Source organism: Nelusetta ayraudi, unplaced genomic scaffold, assembly GCF_046127955.1.
Source record: "Nelusetta ayraudi isolate G7.1 ecotype Tasmania unplaced genomic scaffold, CSIRO-AGI_Nayr_v1 ptg000027l, whole genome shotgun sequence".
NCBI lineage: Eukaryota > Metazoa > Chordata > Actinopteri > Tetraodontiformes > Monacanthidae > Nelusetta > Nelusetta ayraudi.
In genome coordinates, this window is record NW_027466077.1 from 5515585 (window position 1) to 5541262 (window position 25678).

General features: G+C 49.1%; 1 protein-coding gene across 4 annotated transcripts; it reads right to left on the bottom strand.

The window, feature by feature from the left end:
* Window positions 1-24890, bottom strand: atxn7l1 (ataxin 7-like 1). Of its 4 annotated transcripts, none has more exons than XM_076030270.1 (12): window positions 24572-24889; window positions 23757-23825; window positions 19760-19864; window positions 11649-11862; window positions 10424-10815; window positions 8423-8505; window positions 7159-7397; window positions 6177-6390; window positions 5216-5337; window positions 4089-4613; window positions 2870-3092; window positions 1-1855 (listed from the first exon to the last, which is right to left on the bottom strand). In XM_076030270.1, the coding sequence occupies exons 1-12, from the start codon at window positions 24666-24668 to the stop codon at window positions 1838-1840; spliced, it is 2301 nt and encodes a 766-aa protein (XP_075886385.1). In that variant the 5' UTR covers window positions 24669-24889; the 3' UTR covers window positions 1-1837. The 4 variants fall into 4 exon arrangements, with proteins under 4 accessions (XP_075886385.1, XP_075886384.1, XP_075886386.1 ...); XM_076030269.1 differs by having other exon boundaries at window positions 1-1858; XM_076030271.1 differs by lacking the exon at window positions 23757-23825 and having other exon boundaries at window positions 1-1858; window positions 24572-24890.
* Between the last annotated feature and the right edge of the window lie 788 nt (window positions 24891-25678).

Here is a 25678-nt window from a genome sequence, read left to right on the forward strand (position 1 = left end):
CACACGCACACGCACACGCACACACACACACACACACACACACACACACACACACACACACACACAAAAGCATTATCACACCAAGACGACACACAGCACCGGGGCCTTGGAAGTTTAACAGAGTTTAAAGTCCAGCGCTGAGCGCCGGACGGAGCAGAGAGAAGAACCACAGGCCAACAGGAATGTGGGGGGGGACTTTCTGTGAAAACCAGACTTAAGGTTCTGGTTTTCTGTAAAAAAACAAAAAAAAAAAAGAAAACTCAACTGCAGTTCAATAGCAGGATGGGGAAACACTGCTGAATGAAGTGACTGCTGCCATTACTCATTGCTAACTCGCGGTTAATACGTTGTGCGTGTTTTTAAGTCTGTGGGGTGCAGTATAATAAAACAGTTCTGAATGAAACAGGTCTTCAGAGACAATGTTCTGAAAATATCGATGGAAGTCACCCTCTTTGCCTTTTGCACTGTTTTCTTTATTTTAGTGTTAGACGTTCGGTGGTTTACTTGTTGCATCATATCCTTTTTTTTTTATTATTATTATTTCTGAGAAGACGCAGCAAGAATTTGCTCCTGTCAATGACGTCTTTTTCAGCTCGAGCAATGCAGACCAACATTTTTTTTTAAAGTGGATGACTTGACTTGGTAGAAAAAAGTTTTGGGGAACTTGCTAACGACAAGGGTTGGACTTAAAAAAACCAGGGCGAATTCAGCATCAGTAAAAAAACAAAACAAAACAAAACAAAGCATAGTAGTGGGTAACAAAAACCGAAGAAGGAAAATTATTAATAAATACAAAAATAATAAAAGATATGTACACATCTCCAACAATGCGAGACTCATAATACTTTTGACATTTTTCCTCTGAAAGTCCTAGAAATCATTATTATTAATATTACTCATTATTTTTGCTCAAAGTGTCTCTCAGAACAGTCAGTTAGAAAAATTAGGAAAGATAAATTATCATACAAAAAAATATATAGAATAATCCAACGGCGTAGTAATTCCTTTCAGGGTGAAGAGTCTGTGTTGAGCAAACGCTCCTGACAATCTTCAGGTAACTTCGGATTTCCTTTCAAAATAAAACGCCCCGCACAGTCCTGGTAACACGAACAGCTGATCTTTCTTCCCCTGCTTTTCCGTGTTTTTGTCATTTTTAGTGAGGCTGCCCTGCAGGTCAGCAGGGAGCTAAGCCAGGGGTTGCCAGGGCTGGCAGTAAGTGCACTTCGAAAACACCGTCACACTGGGAAATAAAGAGACCCAATGCTGGAAATAAAACCCCAACAAACCCAGCAGCTCCCGCAGCCGCCGCTCTTTCCATCTGACAGGAAGTGAAAAGAAGTGGGGAAAAAAAAACTCATGGAGGCCGGGTCCTGCAGCATCTGCATCACAAGGTCCTCCAAACGATCCAAGTCCCGGAAAACAGTCCCTCCTCAGCGCACCGTGGAAGCGGGCGGGAACAACCAGAAAACCAGAAAAAAGTGATTGACTCCACCCCCCCCACGGAAAGAATTCAAGTGTGCTTTTGATTCACGACGCCTTCAACGGCTCGGTAGGCAAATTCCCTTTTCAGAAGGAGACGATTCTTGTACTCCACTGTGTTGTTCTGAAAAAAACAGCAACTCGCAGCAGCTTTCCATTTACAAAAAAAATCCCCCCAAAAAATAAATCCAAAACATTTAAAAAATAAAGCTCCATTTTATTCCCCACATAAAAGTTTTTGTTTGTTTTTTGGAGATCTCAGAGGTGCGTTCAATTGGAAGAGCGGTGAGGTCAAAGGTCACAAACCGTGGAAGCCTGCGCAGCTGCCCGATGTTCAAGTCCAGGAGAGCCGTTCCTGTCAGTGATGCAACCTGCCCTGCTGGCGGAGGGGAAACACAGAAACAAACAAATATAAAACACGGAAACAAACGTGTGAGTGACAAGATTCAGGATCAATGGCAGGGATTTATTTTTTTTTTTTTTTGCGGAAGCCTTTGACGCACTTGTGTTGTGACGAGAGCAATAAGAGAAGTGAAAAGTCACTTGAGCAGTAGAATTCATCCCTGAAACGGGAAGTTAATCCAGCACAACCACCGCGGTTGGATGCTGGAGGCTGGTTTGGCTGTCATCACATCCAAAACTAACACGTCCCCCCCCCCCCGACCCATTTTCTTCTCCTGCTGTGTGTGAGACGCCCATCAGCTGCTACGGCAGGATATTCCCCCCAAAAAACAATATACAGTAAAAAAAACAAAACAACAACAAATAACATGCAACATTATTTTTGCTTTAATCTTCTGACATCTTGGTTGCAACCACAAGTTGTTGAGGAGTTTTCATTTTGATCAGAGTGCAACTCAGACATATGGATCGATGAATGCGGATGTGCTCACCTGTCTTTTTCTTTCATTTTCAGTTTGCAATGTAAACAAACCAGTCAACACACCAATATTACACAGACAAAACAAAGCAGAGAAGGAACCCATCACCCTCCCCTCCAAAGAACAACAAAAGAAAGGTCAGTGTGTAAAATCTGTACAAATGACTCAATTACTTGGTCTAAATATGGCCGCTAAATGTTCCAGAGGGTGCTAAACTGTTTTCTGAGAAAATATGTGATTTATTCCTGAGAAATGCAACTATTCATTTCAAAAGGCCGCCTGTCAATAAGAAGAGGATCATATTTCCACTTCTTGGCCACACACAGAGCAACTTCCTTGACTTTGAGGCGTGCATTCTTTCGCGAGCCACAGATACAGGTTAACTTCCCAAGTAGACACAATTCAGAGTCCACTGGAACTTTAACTCCAGAGATCTTGGTTAAAGTGGAGGCCATGCCAGAAAGGCAACCCACTTCCAGTGTCGCATCTGACTGACAGGTCGCGCTCACCTGTCTGGGGGACTCGGGGCCGGAGGTCAGTATCCCTCCGCCGTCTGGCCGGCTCAGCTTGCTGGCCGTCTCCCTCAGGGCGCTGGGACTCCTCCTCTTCCTCCCCTCCGCTCCGGGCTGGCGGGCCGACGGCCTGCAGGGGGCAGCCTGGGGCGGCTGGGGGGCAGAGGCGGCCCCCCTGTGGGTTGCGTAAGGTGCACCCCCACCACCGACGGCGTCACGGCTGAGAGTGCCAGAGAAAGAGGGGGGGAGGGGAGGGGGTGGGTGAGGAGGGACAACTCGCAATTAGTGACACGCAAAATGCTCCAGGGGACAGGAATTTATGCCCGACAGTAAATCTATTCAGAGTGGTGGAAAAATCATCTGAGCAGGTTTAATGGAGCCTCTACGCCGCCGCCGCCGCCGCCTCACCTCACCTCACCTCACCTCGCTGTTTACACACCGCTCGTATTTTAATGCGCCTCCGCGACGACAACGCCGCGTCGAGTTGTTCTGAGAGTCGCCGATGAAAGATGGACACCGATCTGATGTTCCGTTACTGGCAATACTCTTACACGTAACATCTCACAGCAGAATCAGTGTTCACGCCTGGAGGTGAGTCGCGACGCATCGTGAATATCAGTGGATGGATGTAAAATCGCAAAAAAAAGAAGAAGAAAAAAATTGTAATTCAGTCCAAGTCAATGCCGCTGAAAGACGTTGGGATTCAAGGTTCACATTGTGTGTATGTGCTCACATTATTACATTGCATTAGGAAAAAATATTTCCGTGTGCTTTTTGCTGTTTAGATCTGACTGGCATATCTTGAGTTACACTTTGCTTTGCGAGTGATTCCTTAAATTGATGCAACGCAACCGCGTACAAACCACATACGCAATTCAAGTTTGATGCCACAATATGGAATTGTGACTTTAGCAACGTCGTAAAGTATCTCAATGCGTGACAAACGACAACAATATTGTGTTTTGGGGCAAAGGTCCAAAAAAAAAAATAGAAATGCAAAAAAAGTGTTTCATATGATCAAATATTCATTTCACGGTGCCTCTACTGTGTCGGGATAGAAATACACACACACACACACACACACACACACACACACACACACACACACACACACAAATGAGCAAAGTGTGGGAGCATTGAACTCAAATGTCCCTCCTATGTTTTAAGCTCTTTGAAAGCGACGACTCTCAACTTCGTCGGCGCTGTGAGTACCAACCTGTTGTGCATGTTGTGGTTCTGTAAGGCCTCAGCCTTGAACAGCGAGTCCTCAGCGCCCCAGAGCCTCCCGTGGCCAAAGCCTCCTCCTCCTCCTCCTCCTCCTCCACCTCCTCCACCTCCTCCTCCCTTCCTCCTGGCAGCCGAGCCCAGCGGGGACGTGTGATAGCCGCTGCCGTTCCTCCTGTGGTTGTCCGCTGGCGGGAACGAGAGGTGAGGGGGGAAAGAGGAGGCGTGGGAGGAGTTCCTCCTCTTCACCGAGCCGGGCGCCGGGACCTCCAGGTCCCGGGCCGGGCGGCTGGCGGCGTGCACGCCGTTGCGGGCCTTGGGTGGCGGTGAGACGGGCGGGGCGGCGGCGTGCGCGGCGGGGTTCCGGATGCCGAGCGCCGCGGCCGCGGACTGGGGGAACGTCGCCGTGTAGAGGGAGAGGGAGCTGGGGGGGGAGGAGAGGAGGGGGGTCGTGGCGGAGGAGGAGGAGGAAGAGGGGGAGGAGAGGGGAAGGCTCTCGCACGCCAGCGGCACCTTCCTGGAAGGGGAAGGGACAAGCATGAGAACGGAGCACCGGAGGTACACTGATGGCCAGCCAATGCGTTCAGTCACAAGGAATATGTTTTCTTTTTATTGTTTGGAGGAGGGACGGGGGCACGGTTCTCTTCTTCTACATCTTTCAACAACTTGGAAACTATTCTAAAAAATCAGAAATCACAATCAATACATTCAACAATAATATACAAATACATGCATATAATACATAATATATAATATAATATTTATCCCCAATGGAAAATCACTTTTCAACTCCAACTCAACACGATGAGTAGAAATAGAGCAGAAGCAGGCAATAGTATCAAGTAGAAAAAGTACAAAGTCAAAAATAAGAAAATCAAATTAGCTATCTATAGTATCTACAGAATAATTCATCTATAATAATAATAATAATAATAATAATAATAATACCCCTTTTCAAAAGCAATCACTTCCTGCCGTATCCGACCTGTTGAGTGGCGCTCAAACTCAACGTTTCCTCCCTGTCAACCTCTGCAGAGTCGCACAACTTCTTCAACGGGGCTCAGAAAGTTTGAATCTGAGGCAACACTTTTTTTCCCCTCTCCGCCCACGCGCTCTCACCTCCACATCTGCGCGTTGAGGTGCTTCTCCACCATGTTCTGGAGCGCCCGCCTCATCCTGTCCCACCGCCGGTCGAACACGTAGGAGCCTCGTCCCACAAGCCTGCCGCTGAACACGCACAACTGTCAAGAGCGGAGAGGGGGATCAGGGGAAGAAGGCGTTGAGGGGTGTGTTGATGAGAAAGACGTCACAAAACAGAGACACACACATACACAGGGTAATAGAGAAAAAAAGACGATCCGGAAAACGGACGATTATGTGGAGATGAGAAGACGAGTGAGAGCGAGGCGGGGATGGGGGGGGCAACAGCATGCACCGAGTGAGCGTGGAGAGGAGAGTGTAATAAACACTGAGTGATGTGGGGAATAATCCAAGGTTAATGATGTGTTCTCCAAGACAAACACTTCATGGCAGCAGCTTGAACCTTGAAACGTTCTTATTTTTTTAGTGGTTGTTGTGGCTGAGAGGGTGATCGAGAACAATGAGCGATCTGCCGAGGGCGATGAGTCACACTTTCATTTTGTTTTCCGCTTGGCAAAAAAACAAAAAACAAAAAAAAGTTTCTGCTCTACATTATCAATTTCCAAACTTTAAACATGAAAAAATATAAGCTGGGATTTCAGAATAAAACACTTGTCGCAAATCATCTATTTAAAGCGATAGCGGTTTGGCCCAAATCATTTTCCCAATTAAAAAACAACTTGATGGATCTCGAAAAAAAACACAGCATATTTAGCCCTCTGTTTACAGCCTCCAGCCAAAGAATCAGCTGGATTTGTGAACATAAGAGGAACTGTTTCCAATTTAAGGTCTGTGTGTGTGTTTTCTCTGCAAATCCCACACAATGCTGGGCCTTCTAAAACAATACATGAGTCTTCGGGCTATGTTAATGAAACAACACTGAGCAGCTGAAAGCGATGAGTCTCCGCCATCCGCTAGAGTGGCGGCTTCGTTTATTTACCCCGGCGGGCTGAGGGTGGTGGTCCGAGTAGTGGCAGGCAGGTGCGTCATTGTCCTCCGTCGGCTCACCGTCTCCCTCATCGCTGGAGAGCCGTCCGCTGTCGCCAGCTGCCACCACCGGCCAGCTGAGAGAGGTGGGCTCCGGGTTAGCGGCCGGGCCAGGGGCTGCTGCCGGGGCTGCAGCGCTGGAGGCGGAGCTGCTGAGCCCTGGCACCCTTGGGTAGACACAGTGATAATAAGTAAATACAAGATGAGGGGGGTAAAATGGGTGACCGAATAAAACACGGGTGACTTTCTGGCTTTTGGAACAGGTGAGTGAGAGTGTAAGAAATGTATATGCAGAAACATAAAACTAATATTTCACACAATAAGTTCTTTCATACTGAAAACAATTATCCTCATGTTCGTATGAGCAAACTATATAAAGTTTTAGTATCAATTTTACTACAGCAGTCGTGCTGGGTGCTTCTCTTTTACGGAAGTCTTATTAACAGCACCACCTGGTGGACAAAAATGTTAAAGACAATTATTTCTCCTGCCTCTGTAAAAAAAACTAAACAGGGACGTTTAAAAAAAGAACATATTTTTTCAGTAGATGAGACTCATGAAAAAGAGGTAAACATCTAACTGAGTTGCTAAAATAAAAGCAATGTCACAATATAATTTTGGGTTTCTACATCATTTTCATTTTTCGACTTGTAGTTTTGCTTGCTTATTTGTTTGTGTGATAGATGTTGCCATTCTATTTGTTTTGGAAAATCACTACACAACCAAAGCTGTTGCTATTATAAATCACTGGTGTTCTTGCGGGCAAAAGTTTCCAATTATTAGTGAACAAACAAATAGAAGAAAACTAATTTCTGCAGATTTGATACAAACATCTTGCCAATCCCAAGTGAAAGTCTGGATATAAACACACACACACTCAGATATTAAGAAGGAGTTTCACCCTCCATGCATGCGTGGATGGTCCGTTGACTCACCGGGGTATGTGTGCGCTGGCCAGCCGCAGCTTGAGCGTGGACAGGGGCCGTCCGTTGTGGCAGTGAGGCCTGCTGGGACTGGCGCTGTCCTGCTGGCCGGCGCCTTCCTTCCCTCCTGCCGCTCCGTCCTTGTCTTTCTCCCTCGCTCCCTCCTTCGGCCGGCCCTTGTGCTCGGCCAGGAGGACGTCGAAGTGTTTCCTCCGGCCCGGCACGGCCCGGCGGTGCGTCAAGGAGTGAGTCTGTGCGGCGCACAGAGACGAGGTCATGATATGCAATCGGCATTGAACTTTGAAGGTGGAAACTAGCAGGGCTTCCGAGAACTAGAGTCTAGTCACCTTTTTAGGACACAAAGGTGAGGTTGACACTCTTCTGAGGAATCATTAGGAAGTCAATCAAACTAAAAATCTAAATGTTGAGTTGTTAAATTATGTTAAAAAAATGTAACTCTATGACAGTAAATGAGGATCAAGGGCCATAAAATCTATCTAATCCAATCTTGCGCCTCAATATGGACTGACAATAAATCTGAGATTTTACACAGTCAACTACTAATCAACTGAGGAACATTAAAAACTTTTGTTTCCATCCGTTCTTCTTGGTTTTATCAAAATTTACACACGCGTGTGTATTTTAACGGAGCTACGACTGCACGATAAAACCATTTTTAAGCTGAAACGTGAAAAACGGGAGAAACAACCTCGAGGATCAAACCTGAACTCACCCTAAAAAACATTTAAGGACCAACTGGCTTTGCTCCGTCTGAGACGACATCGTCGACCTGCCTCGATACATGTTTAATGACTTAATAACCAGCTTTGAGCGATTAGTTAAGCCTGCAAGAAGCGATTAAAGAAAAAAAAAAAGGGTTTATTTACAGCTCAAAGACAGGCATCCATAATTGCCTCATCAAGGCAGGCCGGGGCCCATCGGTGCTTCGACGCTGGTACCGAAAGTTGTGACTCGCGGCGGCAAACACAAAGCCGCTTTTCCGGCTCAGACAGGAAACAGGAAGCTGCCGCCAAACAAAACTTTCATCATTGTCTCCTTGGTGCTGGCCAGAGAGGCGTTTGTGTCACCGGCAGCCGGATCGAGCGCTTTTATGAGAACTTGATGGCTCTCTCCCATGTAAAGAGCTACGCTGCCTTCTGATTGGTCCGTTTTGAAATCCCGTTTTCCCAAATCCTTTCTTTACCAGTCAGATTAAAGTTCCAGTGTGCAACTAGGAGAAAGACGGCGAGTGAGATGAAGGTGTGGTGGGAGTTACCTTGCAGGTGAGCGAGCGCGTGCAGGGCCGCTTCGTCTCGGGGTCCTGGACTCCACAGTGCTTGTTGGGATCAAACACTCTGCCTGCAAGAAAAAGTCAAAGTAAAGACCCCATCGGGCTGGTACATGAAGGAGGCATCAATCTCTCACTCTGTCACTCCCTCCTTCATTACATTTCCCTGAACCCACCACCCCCCTTTCTTTTTGCTCGTCAGCAGCGCCCGGCGGTCCAGCCCGCGATGCCTCCGCTGTACAAACAAACCGTACGGACGCGGCGCGCTTTGACAAATCGCTCCTGACAGGAAGCACTGGCAGCCTGACAAGAGTCAACTGGGACTGTCAGCCCGGTAAAACTCTCACTCTTACTCCCTCCCCCGCTTTAATGAGAGGAATCCAGCGGGTGGACTTTGATGTGCGCTAATACCTCGTCGCTCCGCCGCTGCCAGGGTCCTGCACGCTGACTGTGAAGTGAGTGTCATCTCAGGTCACGACCAGCAGCAGCGGGAGCGAATCTGAGCTCTAAACTGTGTTTTTTTCCATCCTCTCTCCCTTTCACAAAAAAAAAAAAATAATAATTGTCTCCCAGCGGATAATCAATTTGTCTGACACTTTTCAACTCTGAGAGAAAGACAATGACGATGGAACAGCGGGACAGTTTAATGCTCGAGCCCACAGCTGTGTTTGGTGAACAGAAAAATAAGAGTTTACTGGGTGAGAATTACCACTTACTTACTTTTCACCCACTTCAAAAAATAACAAGCAACAACAAGGAAACTTGAAAAAAAGAACCAGATCAGTAAAGCGAGAAAAAAATAATAAAAATCCCAAATCAGCAAGAAAACCTGAGCGGGTTACAGGGGGAAAAAAGCAGTAATGAGGCCAGAGTGGGAGTGCAGTAGAGAGAGATATACAGAGGCTGATAGTGAGAGGAGGAGTTGGGGGGGGGGGGGGGGGAAATCTCTCAAGAAGCTTGCTGGCAGTGGGAGGTTGTGAGAAAGAAGAAGAGGGTGTTGTGGTAGAAGAGACTGCAGCGTGTGGAGGAGGAGAAGAAGGAGAAGAGGAAGAGGAAGCCGCAGCAGACAGACGGTCGACCCAGCGCGACCAGAGGAGTCGGTCAGTCAGAGGGAGGCAGACGTGGGAAACCTCGGGGAGGCGCCGCTGCCTGTCCAGTCCACGGCCAAACATTCACCCGGGAGGTTTTTCAGAGAACAATTTGCTTGTTTTTTTTAAACAAAAAACAAAACAATATGCAGAGTGTGAGACCCTCGCATTGACTGTGCGAGCGTGCTGGAGGGGGAAATTCTTGCGTCAGGGGTTTCAACCCTCAACATTCAGCCTCCAGCGTTTTGGAGATTAAGAGCAAGATGCTGTTAAAGGGACATCATGTATTTTTTCCACCGTAAACCTTCCTGAGATCACCTTTGCTTGTATGGTGGTGAACCGACACGCCTGCAGCTCAACCTCAACACCACTTTTATTTGTATGTCAGTATGTAGATAGCTGGGAAATAACCCAACTGTTCATACGATGTAAATAACTTGTTTTTTCCTTTCGCAGCCTACAAATAATTAATTTCATTTTTTATTTCCCATTTTCTTTTTAATTAATATAATTAGTTGACTTGTCCAGGGTGTCACCCTGCCTTTACCCTATGACAACTGGGAGAAGCTCCAGCAGACGCCTGTGACCCTGAGCTCGGGAATCAATGGGTAATTAATTAAATAGAATTAATGAATATAATTATTAATTATTATTCAATATGATATAATTAATTTATTAAATTCTTTGCACTACACCTTTACTCTCATGATGCAAATCTCCCCAACATGGGCTCATTAAAGGCGTTCTACTCTATTCGATTCAATTTTAACAGAGCGAACCTTCTTCTTTTTTCCCTTCAATTAACATAATCAATGTATTCCTCACTAACAGGAGGACTGTTAAGTGACGGAGGTTCAATAAAAGTTCAGGAGGAGAACCAAACAAGTGCAGCTGAACCGACCTGAGCCTCTTTTCTGTGGCTTTGACGACAACTTGGTTCCGTTTTCGTGCTTCTTCTCGAAAGGCGTCAACGGTGACGACGACGTGGGCGTCGGCACGGCCGCCGGGCGCTGGGCGGGGGAGGGCAACTGCGGCAGCGGCAGTGGCGGCGATGGCTTCCTGTCCAGCGGCGAGCGCGCCGGGCCGGGCCGCCCGTCCAGGGGGGACGGGGATGGCGCGGGACGGCCGTTGGTGAGCTTCTCGCCGGCGCGCTGGGGGAGGGACGGCGGCTTGAGGGAGCAGGGGGAGGGCGCGGTGGGGTTGGAGGGGGTGGAGGTGAGGCGGGCGTGCGAGGCCGAGTCGGCCCGGCCGAGGCACGGCATCTTCTCCAGGCTGACGACGGGGAGGGACACGCTGCAGACGGGAAGAGAAACAGAGGTTCCAACATCCTGGTGCGGAATCTCTTATTTATCATAGTTTTGTTTTTTTTCTTTTTCTTTTTCTTCCAACAGTGAAAAAGGAAGGAAGAAAAAAAAATGAAAAAGCGAGCTGGACAAAGACCAAGTTCCCGCATGTCGGTGACGGACCTGATCCACCGCCTCTTCAGCTCGGCAATGAAACTGTTGAACCTATCAAGAGCTTTGAATGTCTCGGCTCCGTGGTGACGGACAACGGCGACCTAAAGCCAGAGGTCAACCGCAGAAGAGCCCTGGCAGCTAGTGTTGGAGTCAAGACCGCACCAACCGAGACCAAGACACTATCAAGACTAAAGAGCATCGAGACTGAGACAAGAACAAGACTTTTTATATCAAAGAAAAAAAACAACAACTAAATAGAAAAAAATGACCAGTATCTTTTTTTTTTTTGTTTGCTTCTAAATCAAACAGCAACATCACGTTTCAGCAAAGGCATCTTTTCATAATTTTTCATTTTCATAAGCAAAAAACATTTTGTTGCCATGCCAACTATTTTGAACCATTTTTTGAGGCAAATATTCGCCTTGCAAATTCGCTCCCGGTGTGGAAGGACCTTCAGGCTGCAGGATGGAGGCGGCCACTAGGGGAGCCCCCCTCCCGATCGAGGATGACCTCCGACCTCAGGGAGTCGCCACGGAGGATCCAGAGCTGCTGGCACAAGAGTACCAGTACTGGAGGAAACGGGTTCACCTGGTCGGGAAGGGACAGCGCACCCCTCACAGGAGAAGAAGAAGAAGAAGAAGAGTGAAGAATGAACATTTTTACACCCACCAGGTCTTGTTCCGAGCCCCTTTCGGCGGGTAGACGGCGAGTGGCGCCTTGCTGAAGCGGGAGTGGGGGAAGTCCCTGGGGACCCTGAAGGCCAACGTGTCCCCGGGGCTGGGGGCCGTGGCCAGGGCCGTGGCCAGGGCCACGGCGGCGGGCACCTTGGACTTCATGGGGACCAGGGGGCTCCGGGAAGGGACGGGGGAGACGTGACGCTTCTCTGAAGAACACGACAAAACAGAAACAGGCAGATTAACACACCACCTGAGTGACGATGCCTTCAGGTACTTCTGCTTTGGAGGCGATTTGATTTCTTATGAGTGCCTCACTCTGTGGCGAGTGTGTGAGATGCCAGATGGCTGCGCTGCAACATGGTGGTGGTGGTGTTTGTGGGGGGGGCGGGGTAAAAATCTGTGCCAGCACCTCTCCGCAGAAAGGAGCCAGGTATTTAGAACTCCATTAAGTCAACATTTCTCGAATTAGCAGCTCGCCAGAGTCTCCGCGCGCAAGGAATTACAACAATCTGTTATCTTAACAAAACCGTTTTAACTCAGAAGTGAAGCAAAAACACAACTGCACAGAGATGAAGAGAAGATTTCAAAGAAGTGTTGGGGGAGGGGCTGTGAGGATGTAGGAGGGGCTTCCACTTACGGTTTTTGCTATGCATGTCTTTGCGGGAGGAGGGTGGTGGGAGGGAACGGGGGGGAGAGAACTGGGTGGGGGCGGGGGGTGGGGGGTGGGCGTCCAGCACAGTGTGTCGCTCTCTCTGACTGTCTCACAGGGTAACTACACCCCGGCTACCTGAGGGGGGAAGCAGAGGGTCAGAGTGTCACGACACACAGAAGAGGACACGAGGAGAGAACACCGGACACACAGAAGCATTTCGAGAAGGTCCCATTCTAAAGCCATGCTCTGGATTTTTAGCCCTGTGTTGTCAGCCCACCGCGATAAACGCTCAGCTGTTGGACCTTCCAGGTGTGAGGAGGAAGGACATAAATAATGAATCTCCGAGGGCAGAGCCTCGAGTTGTCAGTGCATCACAAAGGGGCAGATCCCAAGAAATGGACCTAATTTTTTGACTTAAAAAACAAAAACAAACAAACAAACAGCATTTTATTGTGACAAACTGGCTACAGTGGGTTTTTTTTTTTTTGCAATCAACATCTGCAGAACTTGCCAAGTGCATTTGATAAATGATGCATTAACGGGGCCGTGACTGCAGAGATGGCAACGTGTGGTTAGCTGGATTTCCTGCCAAATCGCAACAGCCAAAAACAGCGGCTCGGGTTCAAGAGCGAAACTGTTGGAGTTAAAATTGCTTTGCGGGTCCTCGAAGTGACAATTAAAAACCACATGGCAGTTGCAGTAGCAGTGAGTTATTATGATGGATGTCTGGCAGCATGGCGGTGCGCCAATTTTCCCCAGTGGCCACTCGAGATACTGCAGCAAAAAAAAATCCCATGGGCATGAAAAGCATTTTTTTTCTCCACGGAGCACAAAATAAAAATAAATGCCTTTAAAAACAGGACGAGTGTGACCTGAAACACGATTCGTAGCAAATCTTTCTATAATTGATTTTTCAGTTACGGTCTTTTAGTCATTAAAAAAAATAAATAAAGGCCAGGAAATCACAAGAAAAAAAGGGTATTCCCAGCGTGACGTCACAACGTCGTACATGCTGCTGTGTCTCAGCTCGTTCTGATTGGCTGCGTCCTGACGTGTCTGTAAGTGACCTTCTCCAGAATCCTTCTGATTGGCCAATGAGATTGTGCGAGTTACAGAGTCAAAAACGTTTTCGGCGTATGCGCTGGGTGAGCAACTTCATTGAAATGAATAGTGAAAGTAAACAAATAATTCACAGATGCCGTTGCAGCTTCACTGAGGTGAAGTGGAAGGAAACACTCCCAGTCGGGGCGAAGGAGCAGCCGGAGGTACAACAAAAGGGGGCGCCGAACCCCACGCGTTTGCTCAGACTGCACATGAAAGTGTGCGGTGGCTGCGGTGCGACGGGGGTGTGATGTTTGTGTGATGCGTCTCTGCAAACCCCGTGTCTTTGTGTGCGCGCGCACTAAGCACACGCACCTGCGTGCGTGATAATAGCAGGTGTGAGAGAGGAGCAGGCGTTAAAAGTGCGTCGCTCGCAGGTGTGCCGGTCACCTCTTTCTCTCGTTTTGTGTCGGAATTTCCAGCACGTGATTCGCTCGGCTCACTTTTGTGCACTGAACGCCCCTTTGTGAGTTCACAGAGCGTGTTTGGCACAAGGCAGACGTTCATTTTGACCAGAGTGTGTCAATGTGTGTGTGTGTGTGTGCGTGTGTGTGCGCGCGCAGAAATTGCAGGTGTGTAAATAGGCCACTGCAGGCTGAGACAGCTGCATTCACGCGAGCAGGATCAAAGTCCAGAGCCAAATTTGCAGGTATGCAAGAGCAGCAGCAGCAGCAGCAACAATTTCACACCGATGTTTTTCCGGTGCACCGAGAACAGGATCTGTTTTAGGTCGAGGCAATTTCACAGCTTGATGAGCCTGCAACAGGTGAATGGATTGGGAAACCCACCCGCCGGCGGCCGCCGTCTTTCTTGATCATTTCCACGTTTGCGGGCGAGAGGGAGGAACTAATGAACACGCCGCCGCATGAAGGAACAGCTTGTGTCCCGACTGTGACCTTGCCGCTTTTAGTCTGCTTTTAGTCTGTCTGCCACTAAAATCAGAAGCGGCCGCCTTCAAATTTGCCCTGTAGAAAAAGACGGAACACGGCACAAACAGAATTAAGCGCAATGATGTACTTCAGCACCGTAATGAGCCTCTCGCCCTAAAAATCCGTCCCTCACTTCATCGTGTCGCCCTTTCCCAGAGTGGGAGAAGTCCGACAGAACTTTGACTTTTAGCAGGAGGCAGAATTTGAGCTTTTTTTTTTTTTTATTTGCAGGAGGCAGTAAACAACAGGGCTGAATGTGCCGTTTCCTTGTTGTCTTTTTTTCCTTCTTTCAAATAATTAATATATGAGGCTGCTCCACTGGAATCTAAGGTGCAACAGCAGCGTTTTCTGTTTTGATTGGGTCGTGGCTTCATGTGCAGGTTCCCTTTTTTGTTAAAAAAAAAAAAAAAAAAAATTAGCAAAAAAATACATACACACATATATATAAATATGTATATTCAGAGAGAGAGAAAGAGAGAGAGAGAAAATGTTAGCCATTTTTGCAGTGCACAAAAATTCAATTCCATAGTTTTAATAATTGATAGAAAGTGGGCTGGTGTATTTATTTGTGTGGAATAAATTTGGGTCGCGACTTCATGATAAAGAAAAAAAAATGTGTGAAGCACTGATCTGTAGAAATAATAATGATAAGCTATTGACAGAGGAGGACATCCCCTGTGAGCCCTGAGCTAAGTGGGAGCTAGCCACGTCGTCGCACTGCGTTGGTCTGCCCAGGGAAGGTCACTGAGCCACTCGACCACAAGGGCACCATCGCTGCTGGTCTCTCCTGCCTGTCTGCCTGCCTGCCTGCCTGCCTGTCTGCCTGCCTGTCTGCCTGCCTGTCGTTATGGCAATGTGCTGAGAGGGAGGCCCCGCCGGCCGCAGATTGGCTGCGGACTCATCCTGCGGGGTTGGAAGAGGGGTGAGGGGGGCGGGGCTACCGGCGCGAGGCAGCTCAGCTGGGTTTGTTTACATTCAGAGTGAAGGCGAGGGAGGCCGTGGGGCTTTCTCCCTCCTCCTCCACCTCCGTCTCCTACCGACCCGGAAAGAACAAAACGAATGGCCACATTGTCGCACATCGGGACGCAGCGTCTCCGGGACGCCTTTGCAGGGAGGAGGAGGGATTTGCTGAGGGGCCATGAGGGGCTTTTTCTGTCAGGGGCGGCACGTGGAGGTCAGCGGCTGGGGTTCCCAATTTGGTTGAAGACGGGCAAAAAAGTTTCGATTTTCTAATGTATTTCTGCTTAGCTTGAGGTGGCGATGACAACAACGACAACAACAACACACGTGTTGACCAACAAGGGGCCCAAGACAGTCAAATATTTGAAAAGATATTGCTCATCTTTCAGAACCACGGTATTGCACGTTGCTTATTTGCTTATAGCGCCATCTACAGACAACAATAGCGTTGAAGTCTGTCCATTTCCAACCACTTCAAAGAAATGTGATAATTTTAATTTCTTCTTTCTTTCATGTTTCTTCTTTCTTCAAATATGTGCTTTGTATGAACAAGAAAAAAAGACTTGAGTGTAATTTTTCCATTTGAGTCGCCATAAACAAAACGTAACGCACTGACCACAAACTGTCGTCTCGGAGGCGGTCGCAAGTAAAAAAAAAAAAAGAATAAAATAAAGTGCAATAATATAACAATGTGACTAAACGAACACTGCTGCTGCACAAAGAGGCCAACATGGGGCCTTTAAAACGAAACACTAAAAACAGAGTTGACAATTCATCCCCTCGCAGATTTGGAAGAGTCGGCGTGTTCTTGAAGGAAAATCCTTCTCAAGCGTCTTGAGTTTGCCCAAGCAGCTGGTGCTCAACTGGTGCACGTCTTGACGAGTTGTTCGCATGCAGCCGCAGCACTAATGACGACAACAACAACAACAGCAACACACACACACACAAGCGTGGAAGGTGGCGGCTCCAGCAGCGAGTGTAAGTGGGCAGAATGTCTAAAAGCAAAAAAAGAGAAAAAAGAAAAGAAAAAAAAATGAAAAACTTCCCGACAGCTGTCACACGTCATCTAAAAGAAAAGCACTGTGTTGAAACGCCGGCACGCAACACTTTTACCTTCCAACATCAAAAACTCGGAGAGGGAACAGCCCCAGACGCTCGTTAGGCACAGAGGGATGAAAAGACTTTATTCGCTCTATTGCTTTTTGTTTTTCCAAACCTGCCAGTAAACTCAATCCCTCCAGCGCCGGAGGGAAAAAGATCATTAAGGCCGGCGAAGCCAGCCAGCGGCCAGCGCCGCAGAGGACCACCAGCAGGGGAGCCAGACCGCGCGGGCGGCGGAAGAGGAAGTGACAGAGGAGAGAAGTGGAGGGGGATGGGGGGGTGGAGGGGGAAGAGGAGGAGGGGGAGGGGGAGTGCGGCGGGATATCAAAACGCGCTGCATCGAAGTGTGACTCACGGAACCTCCCCTTCCTGTCGGTGTCTCGGGGCCCGAATGTTCTTTCAAATCACTAATAAAAAAAAAAAAGAAATCAGCTGGCAGCGAGTTTCACTTCCTTCCGCGGAAGTCATCCACACGGCGGGGGGAGGAGGGGGACGCGCTCGGAAACACCTCCGTCTTTGGGGTTCCATTAGGAGCATTAAAACATCATTTCTCCGCACACAGATTTTCACTTTTTTTTTCCTCTTTAATTTTACAAGCTCATTAGAAAGAGGATGGTGGTGTGCGAGGGATTTACTTCATATCCCCACCGGGGCCACTTATCCTGAGAACATGCGAGCGAGCCTGCCTTGCTGTAAAGAGCTTATTTTAAAAAAATAAAATAAAATGAATAAAAAATAGAAAAGCAAACAACAACACATAAACACAAAATGCACTAAACGCATGCGACGCATTAGCCTCTCTGCACACATGGGTGAAACGCACAAATCCCAGTTTGAATTGTAAACACCGCGCTCCTCCTGCAGAGCGAGCAGCAAACTGGGCGTGTATAACTCAGAGCCACTGACCCCTGCAGCAACCAAACCCCCACAGCCCCACCGTAGCATACTTTGGATTTGCGTGTGCATGTGTGCGTGCACAGCTGATGCAACGCACGGGGTCAAGCATTACCGCCGTTCCCGCTGGAATGAATAAAAACGTTTCTCCGGTGGGGATGGGGAGGGGGGGGTTGGTGGGATGGGGTGGGGGTGGGGGTGGAGGGGGGGGGCCCAAGGGGAGGCTCCCTCCTGCAGGAAACAATGGAGGCGGGCTTGTTGTGGTCGCACCATGGATGTATGAGAAGAACTGCTGGATATCAGACTGGCAATATGGCAGCGGGCCCATTTTTTCCCCAGTGGCCACTCGAGGCACTGCAGCAAAACAATCCCATGGGCCCAAAAAGCATTTTTCCCATAGAACACAATACAAAAATAAACGCCTTTAAAACGGCTGACAGGACGACTGTGACCTGAAACGCGATTCATAGCAAATCTCTCAGTCGTTGACCAGCTCAGTGGTCCAGTGGTAGAGTGTCCGCCGTGCGACTGGTAGGTTGTGGGTTCGATCCCCGGCTGGGTCTCATCAAAGACTGTAAAAAAAGTATTTTGGCACTGCCCCCCCCTGCTCGGCACTCGGTACTCGGGGTTGGACCTGCCCACCGCTCTCTTAGGGGCTGATGGGTCAAATGCAGGAGGACAAATTTTGCATCCTTCTGGATGTGACAATCAATGGGACTTTAACCTTTCAATAAAAGTCCAGAAACTCAGCAGGGAGGAGTTTATTCCCAGCGTGACGTCACGACGTCTTACGCGCTGCTGTGTTCTGATTGGCTGCGTCCTGACGTGTCTGTCAGTGACGTCCTCCACAATCCTTCTGATTGGCCCAAATACATCATGCGAGTTACAGAGGCACGATGGGAAGTGACCTCACCGCGCACGCTCTGTGGGCCCATCAATGCGCGACGTTAAAAACTTTTTCCGCGGATGCGCTGGGTGAGCAACTCCATTGAAATGCCGCCATCTTGGACTCCCGGGGGCCTGGGTCGCACACCGACACGACGGGAGCGTGCGACGATGAGAGGAAGCGTCCGCTACGACGCGCGAGGGTCCCGACGGGGTCGCTTTCTCAGAGGAGAGGCTGGGCGCAGCGCTGGAAACGGGACTCGCTCGGTGCTCGGTGTTCGGGGGACGGACGGAGGCCCCGGACGTGACGTGAGCGGCTGCTGGGGCTGCTGGAGGTACAGCTGTCTGGCGGAGAGGGGTGTGGGGGGTGTTTCAGCGTGTGTGTGTGTGCGTTTTCTGCCGTCACCCGACCCTGGTTGTGTGTCAGCAGGCAGAAGTGCTGACAAAAAAACAGCGGGTGGGCCGGGGACAAAACGGCGCTCCATGCCATGACTGTGTGTGTGTGTGTGTGTGTGTGTGTGTGTGTGTGTGTGTGTGTGTGTGTGTGTGTGTGTGTGACAATAACCGCTGACCTCTTTCCACCGGCGAACAGATAGCGAGAATGCGTGCGTGCGCGCGTGCAGGAAGCTGCGCCGGCTCCTCCCTCCTGGTGGAGAAGCCGGACCCCCAGTCTGTGTGTGTGTGTGTGTGTGTGTGTGTGTGTGTGTGCACGCGCGTGCCTGCTCGTGTGCGTGCTTTCATTAAAGCGTGACCATGTGTCCTCAGACAGAGGCCTGGTGCACGTGTCGACGACAGACGGGAGCAGCAGCAGCAGCAGCAGCGGCAGCAGCGGCAGCTCGTGGGCTGATGTGCAGCGTGTTCAGTGAACAAAAACAAACAAGAAGTAGCACACACACACACACACACACACACACACACACACACACACACACACACACACACACACACACACACACACACACACACACACACACACACACACACCTTCCCCAGCCAGGCCACTTTCGAGGGATTTTTTTTTTCCTCCGCCTTTAAAGGAAATAAACAAATCCGCCGGGTAATAAATGGATTTTCTCGTTCTCGAGACCCTCGAGCCGTTTCAACTGGATCCGACGATGATCTCGGCGTCGCCGTAGAATGGCGAGGACGCGAGACGGCGGCAAGAGCGGGAGGAGCGGAAGGAGAGGCGGCAACGTTTCTCTGGTTCAGAGGCAAAGGCAGGAGGCAGAGCCGGAGGCAGCACGGATGGAAGAGAAAGAAAAAGGTTGAGCTTCTCTCCGAGTGAGTGAGTCAGTCCAGACGGAGGCCACTGATTGGCCGCCACTCAAGGATGCAGGGCCCGGGAGTTGAGAAGGATCGTAAACGATGACGGCGATCTCCTCTGCGCACCCACTGGGCCAAACGCATCTGGAGCGTGAAGCTAAATCACGCAGCGGACGCTCGGTCTCAGACTGCGTGAGTCAGCTGCAAGCGCACGACACGACGTGAATACAAACTATTCCAATAACCCGTCCACATAAGTGTGTGTGTGTGTGTGTGTGTGTGTGTGTGTGTGTGTAGTGGTGCAGCATACGGCCTTACCGTAGTGTGTGAGGATGCCTTGTGGAGTAACCACCTGATTGCAGACATGGCAGACGACGAGACAGAAATCCTCCAGGGCTGAGAGGCGGCTGCGGCGGAGCATGACTGAGGAGAGAAGCGCACCTGTTAGCGTCGGCGCCGCCACTTCCCACATCCACCTGCAGGGACGCAGGCACGCACGTTTACCCTCGTTTACACCCCGTTACTCCGAAATACTTTTGATAGTAAACGCAGAAGCTACAATGCAAATCCATCAGACGTTTGCCGTCGACTACATATTTTTAATTTATTATATTTATTATATTATAATTATAAAAAAAAATGTACTGGTCGCACATGTGTGAATAGATGGAAAACTTTTTTTTTTTCTATATATATATTTTTTTGCATTTCCTCAACTTCTAGGGGCAAAATGCAACAACTGCACGGAATCCAGACCTTCTATTCTCGTGCTTCATAGCTGCCAATTACCGATTCATTTCATTATCAAAGACGAAAAGTGATCATTTCTACAGACAAAGTTATATAAAAAAAAAACAAAAAAACAAGCTGGTTAAATATGAGGCAATGAATGAGAATGACAACGGGCCAAACACAGAAGCTGCCTCGGCCGGCGCAGTCGAGAGGTGTTCGAAACAATGAACAGAAGAGGCATGCAAATATACGCAGCCCCGCCCACTCAACCCGCCGCCGTCGAGGATATTAGGAACGTGGAGGTGGAAAACAAATGTGTGCGGCAGAAAATAGCCATCATCTCCTCTGGCGCAGCCTTTTTGGGAGGCTAATCTGCCCGAGCGAACTCACGACGGGAGTCGCTGCACATACTGAAGAGCCGGGGCAGCTTGAGGACGGGCATTCACCAGCATGAGGACAGTTTCTGCCAACGCACGTGTGGAACTGATCAACAAAAACAATACCAAAATAACAATAGAGAACCAAATATGCAGTAAATCGCTATTTATGGGCCGGCTCTACTCGTTTGTCTTGTGATTTGCACCTGGAAGTGAGCAAGAAGGACGGTGTGTGGGGAATATAAGATGAGAACACGGCAAAAACACACAAGACGCGGTTGCTGGTGCTTCCAGATGGAGTGTCTCTCTGCCTGCCCATTGGCCGCTGTGGGAAATCAGTCTTTCCCCACACGCCAGGATATTTCATTTACCACAAAACAAACAAAAAATATCCACACAAGAAGCTGGATGAACGCATTTTTTTTTTCCAATGCAATGAAAGATTACGAGATGGCCAGTATCAAGGATCAACGGAGCGAACAGAAGAACTTTTTTTTTTAATGCAAATTCTTCGCATGCACCGTGTCAGATGCAAACTCAGCCGCCCTTCTTTTCCTGCAGCCCGAGTCACGTGACGTCGCCTGAAGAGGCAACGGGCCAAAACACCACCAAAGTAAAATTTGAACCGGATCTTGAATTGAAACAAAGCCGAGCGTTGCTCTGGTGGAACATTCAGACCAAAACTCATTTAGAAATCATTCTCAGAATACAAAATGTGTCAACAAACACAATCAATGGTGCTGAGTTCCAGAGCAACAACTATTATTTATTATATACAATTATCATTATTATTACTATTATTATTATCATCATCATCATTATATTATTATTATTACTATAGTGTTAATGAGATGGTATTTTGGTGAAATGAACAATTGCTCGCAGGCAGCTGAAAGCCTGCGTTTGGCCTTTGGTTTCCTTGGATGATAAACGGTGCGACTCTGCTCTGCTGGAGAGCTAAACACCTGAAAGCGGGTCTTGAGGGAAACGGGTGCATGGGAGGCTTTCACTCTCTCTTTAGGGCCCCCACAGTGATCCACCTCAGAAGCATCCCCGTGCCCTGCCGACAGTGCGGTCAGCAGCCCAACACAACACTTGCACACATGCCTCTGCGTGCGTGCCTGGCCAGATGTCCTGGCCGCTCGCTGACAGACGCCACCTCACACGTGATAACACGACATCCTGCTGATTTCTCCGTGCTGGAGACTCAGCTAAACACACAAATAGCGGCGGCGGCGGCGGGTATTCCCGGTGACATGACTATAGCGGCTGCCTGTCGAGCGGCCCGACTGGCTGCGATCATGTGTGTACGCATGTGTTTGGGGGGCGGGGGGGTGCCCTGTCAACCTGGTTCTGTCTGGGACCACACACGCACACACCAGTTGCTTCAATCCTGGCCTCACGATCTTGCAGACGCCGCACGTGCGAGCGCCACGTGCGAGCGTGTCAAGTGGATAAATAAACTGTCTTTTTGCAGCAGCCTGAGAAAATAAAGCTCGGGGATGCGTTTTCCCTGCGCGTTTGCGAGGAGGCGCGTGCGTGTGCGCATATTCCTCTCAGCGGGCCTCAGAGTCGCGTTGCCGACGGATCAGCAATCCCGCAAACGCCACTCTGGTCCGGCTCTGTGAGAGGAATATCAGGCATGAGAGTGAGTGAGTGAGTGAGTGAGTGAGGGAGTGTGTGTGGGTGGAATGGAGACAGGGAGAAGGAGGAGGAGGGGCAGGAGGTGGATGAGGAGGAGGAGGAGGAGGAGGGGCAGGAGGTGGATGAGGAAGAGGAGGAGGGGCAGGAGGTGGATGAGGAGGAGGAGGAGGAGGAGGAGGGGCAGGAGGTGGATGAGGAGGAAGAGGAGGAGGGGCAGTTTATTTGACCACCAGCGAGACTGAGAGTGAGATCCTCCGGCTGCGTTTGTGTGTCAGCGAGCTCCTGCGATGCCTCTGCAGCATGACTCGGGGTCGTTGCGTGCGAGGCTACGTCTTCCTGCGGGATATTTTTATATACAGGGGGGATTTAACGGCGGAACTCCTCTGGCTCCGCTGTCCCCCGAGGCCACCCGACACTTACGCATCGTGCAGCTATTTCCATCGTTTCAGCGCACGGCTGTCTGCAGCGGAAGGCGTTCAACGACGGCCTTTCACAAGAGGAGCAAATTAATAAAAATTAAAAAAAAAAACACATAATGAAGGGAAATTATAATATGATAATACGGTACTAATATGAACTGCAGCACTTTCAGGACACTTTGCTTGGCTGGGACCTGCACTGATTAATGCCTGCCCGCCTGCCGGGCAGAGTGTAAACACTCATCACGTGACCCAGCAGACGGGATTAGTAGCAGGCCATTGTCGATGATGTAACTCTGGGCTTTGGTTGAACGGGGGGCCAAAATGTATGGGGGGGGGGAACAAAACAAAAAAACAAGGTCAATTAACGCAATGGTTAACGATCCAAGCCAGGCTGGCGCTCCAGTTGATTTGAATTGTTTCTAAATCATTTTAGAGCAGACGCACTAAAAATTTCACTGCGCACAGTACAGCGTATGCAAGACAAATAGCGCTGAGATTCGGTTTACATTATACGGTAAACAACGAAGTCCAACATTGTCAACACAATCTGGTTTAGTCTTTTTAAAAAAAACGGCATGAAATCATTTGCATCAAATCATTCCACCAGAACCTTCTCGGTGTTCTTCGTATGTCTCTTTCCAAAAGCAATCATATTTTTGTGGCATAAATGCTTGATTTAGATTAGGGGGGGGGAAGAAAATGCATTAAAGCCACCAGATTGCGGCAATTTCATTCTGGAGAGGAAAATAATCTGTGTGCAATTAGATTTAATTGTTATGAGGCACTCAAACACCTTTCTCCCTTTATGTGCTTTACATTAAAGTTCTTTGCACATTTTTTGCAAGGGGGCGGGTATCATTAAGAACAATTACAGTAATGACCCACATCATGTTTCTAAATTTCATTTAAAAAAAAACAACAACAACAACAAAGAAACAAAAGCACAACAACATAGAACTAGAGGGCTTTCTTCCCCTGGCCCTGACATGCGTCAACTAAAACGAACTGAACGCAGGTTTTTAAGTCGAACGGAGGGGTGAAATGTGGTCGGGGTGGGGGGAGAAAACAAACGAACCTGGCATCCTAAACGCCAACAGAAAACCAAAACGCGGCGGCAGTGCATCGTGTCAACTTCCTCACCTTGTTCTCCGAGCTGGACGGCTTCGCCGAGGCAGCGGGGCTCCCCGTCGCCGCTCTCCACGGACGAGTCTGCGTGCGGACGAGACAACACAACGGGAGGCAAAAGTTCACCAGCGCACGCCAGCGTTCGCCACAATCTTTGCGGGTGAAGAAGAAGAAGAAGAAGAAGAAGAAGAAGAAGAAGAGGAAGAAGAAGAAGAAGAAGAAGAAGAAGAAGAGGGAGGTGGAGGTGGAGGGGAGGGTGTGTGTGTGGTGGAGGTTGAGGCGTGCGTGGAGTCACGCTCGTCTGACTGTCTGCATGGTTGGGTGTGTGGGTGTGTGTGTGTGTGTGTGTGCGTGTGTGGTGGTGGTGGTTAGCATTAGCTCTGGTACTAGCGCTGCTAGCTGTCAAAGCTAACACACACACGCAAGAAACTTACAGCTGCTGCTGCTGCTGGACAGTTAACAGGAGGCGAAGCTACCGTGCGTGTGCACGAAAAACGGTTCGCTCGGCTCATGCACGGCAGCGAAAACAACGTATTTGACATGATGTCAGGAGTGGACGTTGTGTTGGAGAGGAGGAAGAGGAAGAGGAGGAGTGATGGTGGTGGTTGTTAAGGTGGTGGTGGTGGTGGTGGGGGAGATGACAGTTACTTTGCAGCGCTCTGACAGACGCTGCGTGCACACGGCGGCGACAGTGGACGAGCTGGGCTCAACTCAATCACGGACAGTTGAGCTCGCGCACTTCGCGACAGTTTTACCTCCCCCCCACGCGCGCACACACACACGCACACACCCCTGCGATACACGACGACGAGGTGGCGAACTGAACTTACTGTCAACAGGACGCAGTCGAGCCGCACCGACGAACGAGGACCAGGGCTCGCACAGGAACGTATCCACACTTGGTATTTGGCGAGCCAGTGTCGCCATTGCTCTTCCGTCTTGTTGCTTTGCCGAGCGTCGTTTTTCCTCTCTCTCTCTCTCTCTCTCTCGCTCTCTCTCTCTCCGTCTCTCTCTCTCTCTCGCTCGCTCCCCCCTCTTCTTCGCACGCAGCAGCCAGCAGCAGCCAGCAGCGCTAAAAGCGAAAGAACGAGAGAGACGCTGACGTCGTCGTTGTCGGCGGCTCTCGGCTCCGCTCGGCTCCAGCCGGAGGGCCGAGGGCTGGAGCGACGAACCGAGCTCGTTCGGGGGAGTTCAAAAGTTCACTGTGTGGCTACACTCGATTGTGTGACTCGGTGCCGCTCGGCGATTAATTTTGAGACTGAGTAAATATTGTGTGTGTGTGTGTGTGTGTGTGTGTGTGTGTGTGTGTTTTGTGTTTTAAGAATAACAAAATGCATCAAACGCTGACGCTAAGCAACGACATTTCTGCACAGACAAACACTAATAATGCAGTCTTGTAACAGCTTTTTGTTTGCATGTATCAAAAAATAATGAAATTGTTCATGTAGGAGGTATTAACATGACAGGTGCTATATTCTCAGTCTGAGACAGGGAAAATCACATCCCCCTCTTCACATGACTCTTTAGAAAGTGAGGTCTAAAACTCTCAGGTGAACCCTTTTTGACATCACACAGGGTGTAATCACCTCTCCCAGGTTGTTGTTGTTGTTGTTGTACCAAGTGTTCCAAGAGGCTGCGTTTTCTCCCGTCCCAAATATGTCGAGGATCTGTAGGCTTTTTTTTTATGGGGTAATTAATAATACAGGCTGATCCGCTGAGTCTGAGATCAACAGATGATTTGCTTGAAACAATAACTTTCACATCCAAATATTCTACCATTAATTGGCTTGACTGGCATGAGTTGTTGTTGGTTGTTGTTTTTTTTGTTTTGTTTTTTACAAGCTTTCTATGCCAAAATGTATAATTATAATTTGCCGCGAGGGAAAAAGTAGCCACGGTCTTCAGGGCACAAGCGTCCCAGGATGTTCATCTTCCTG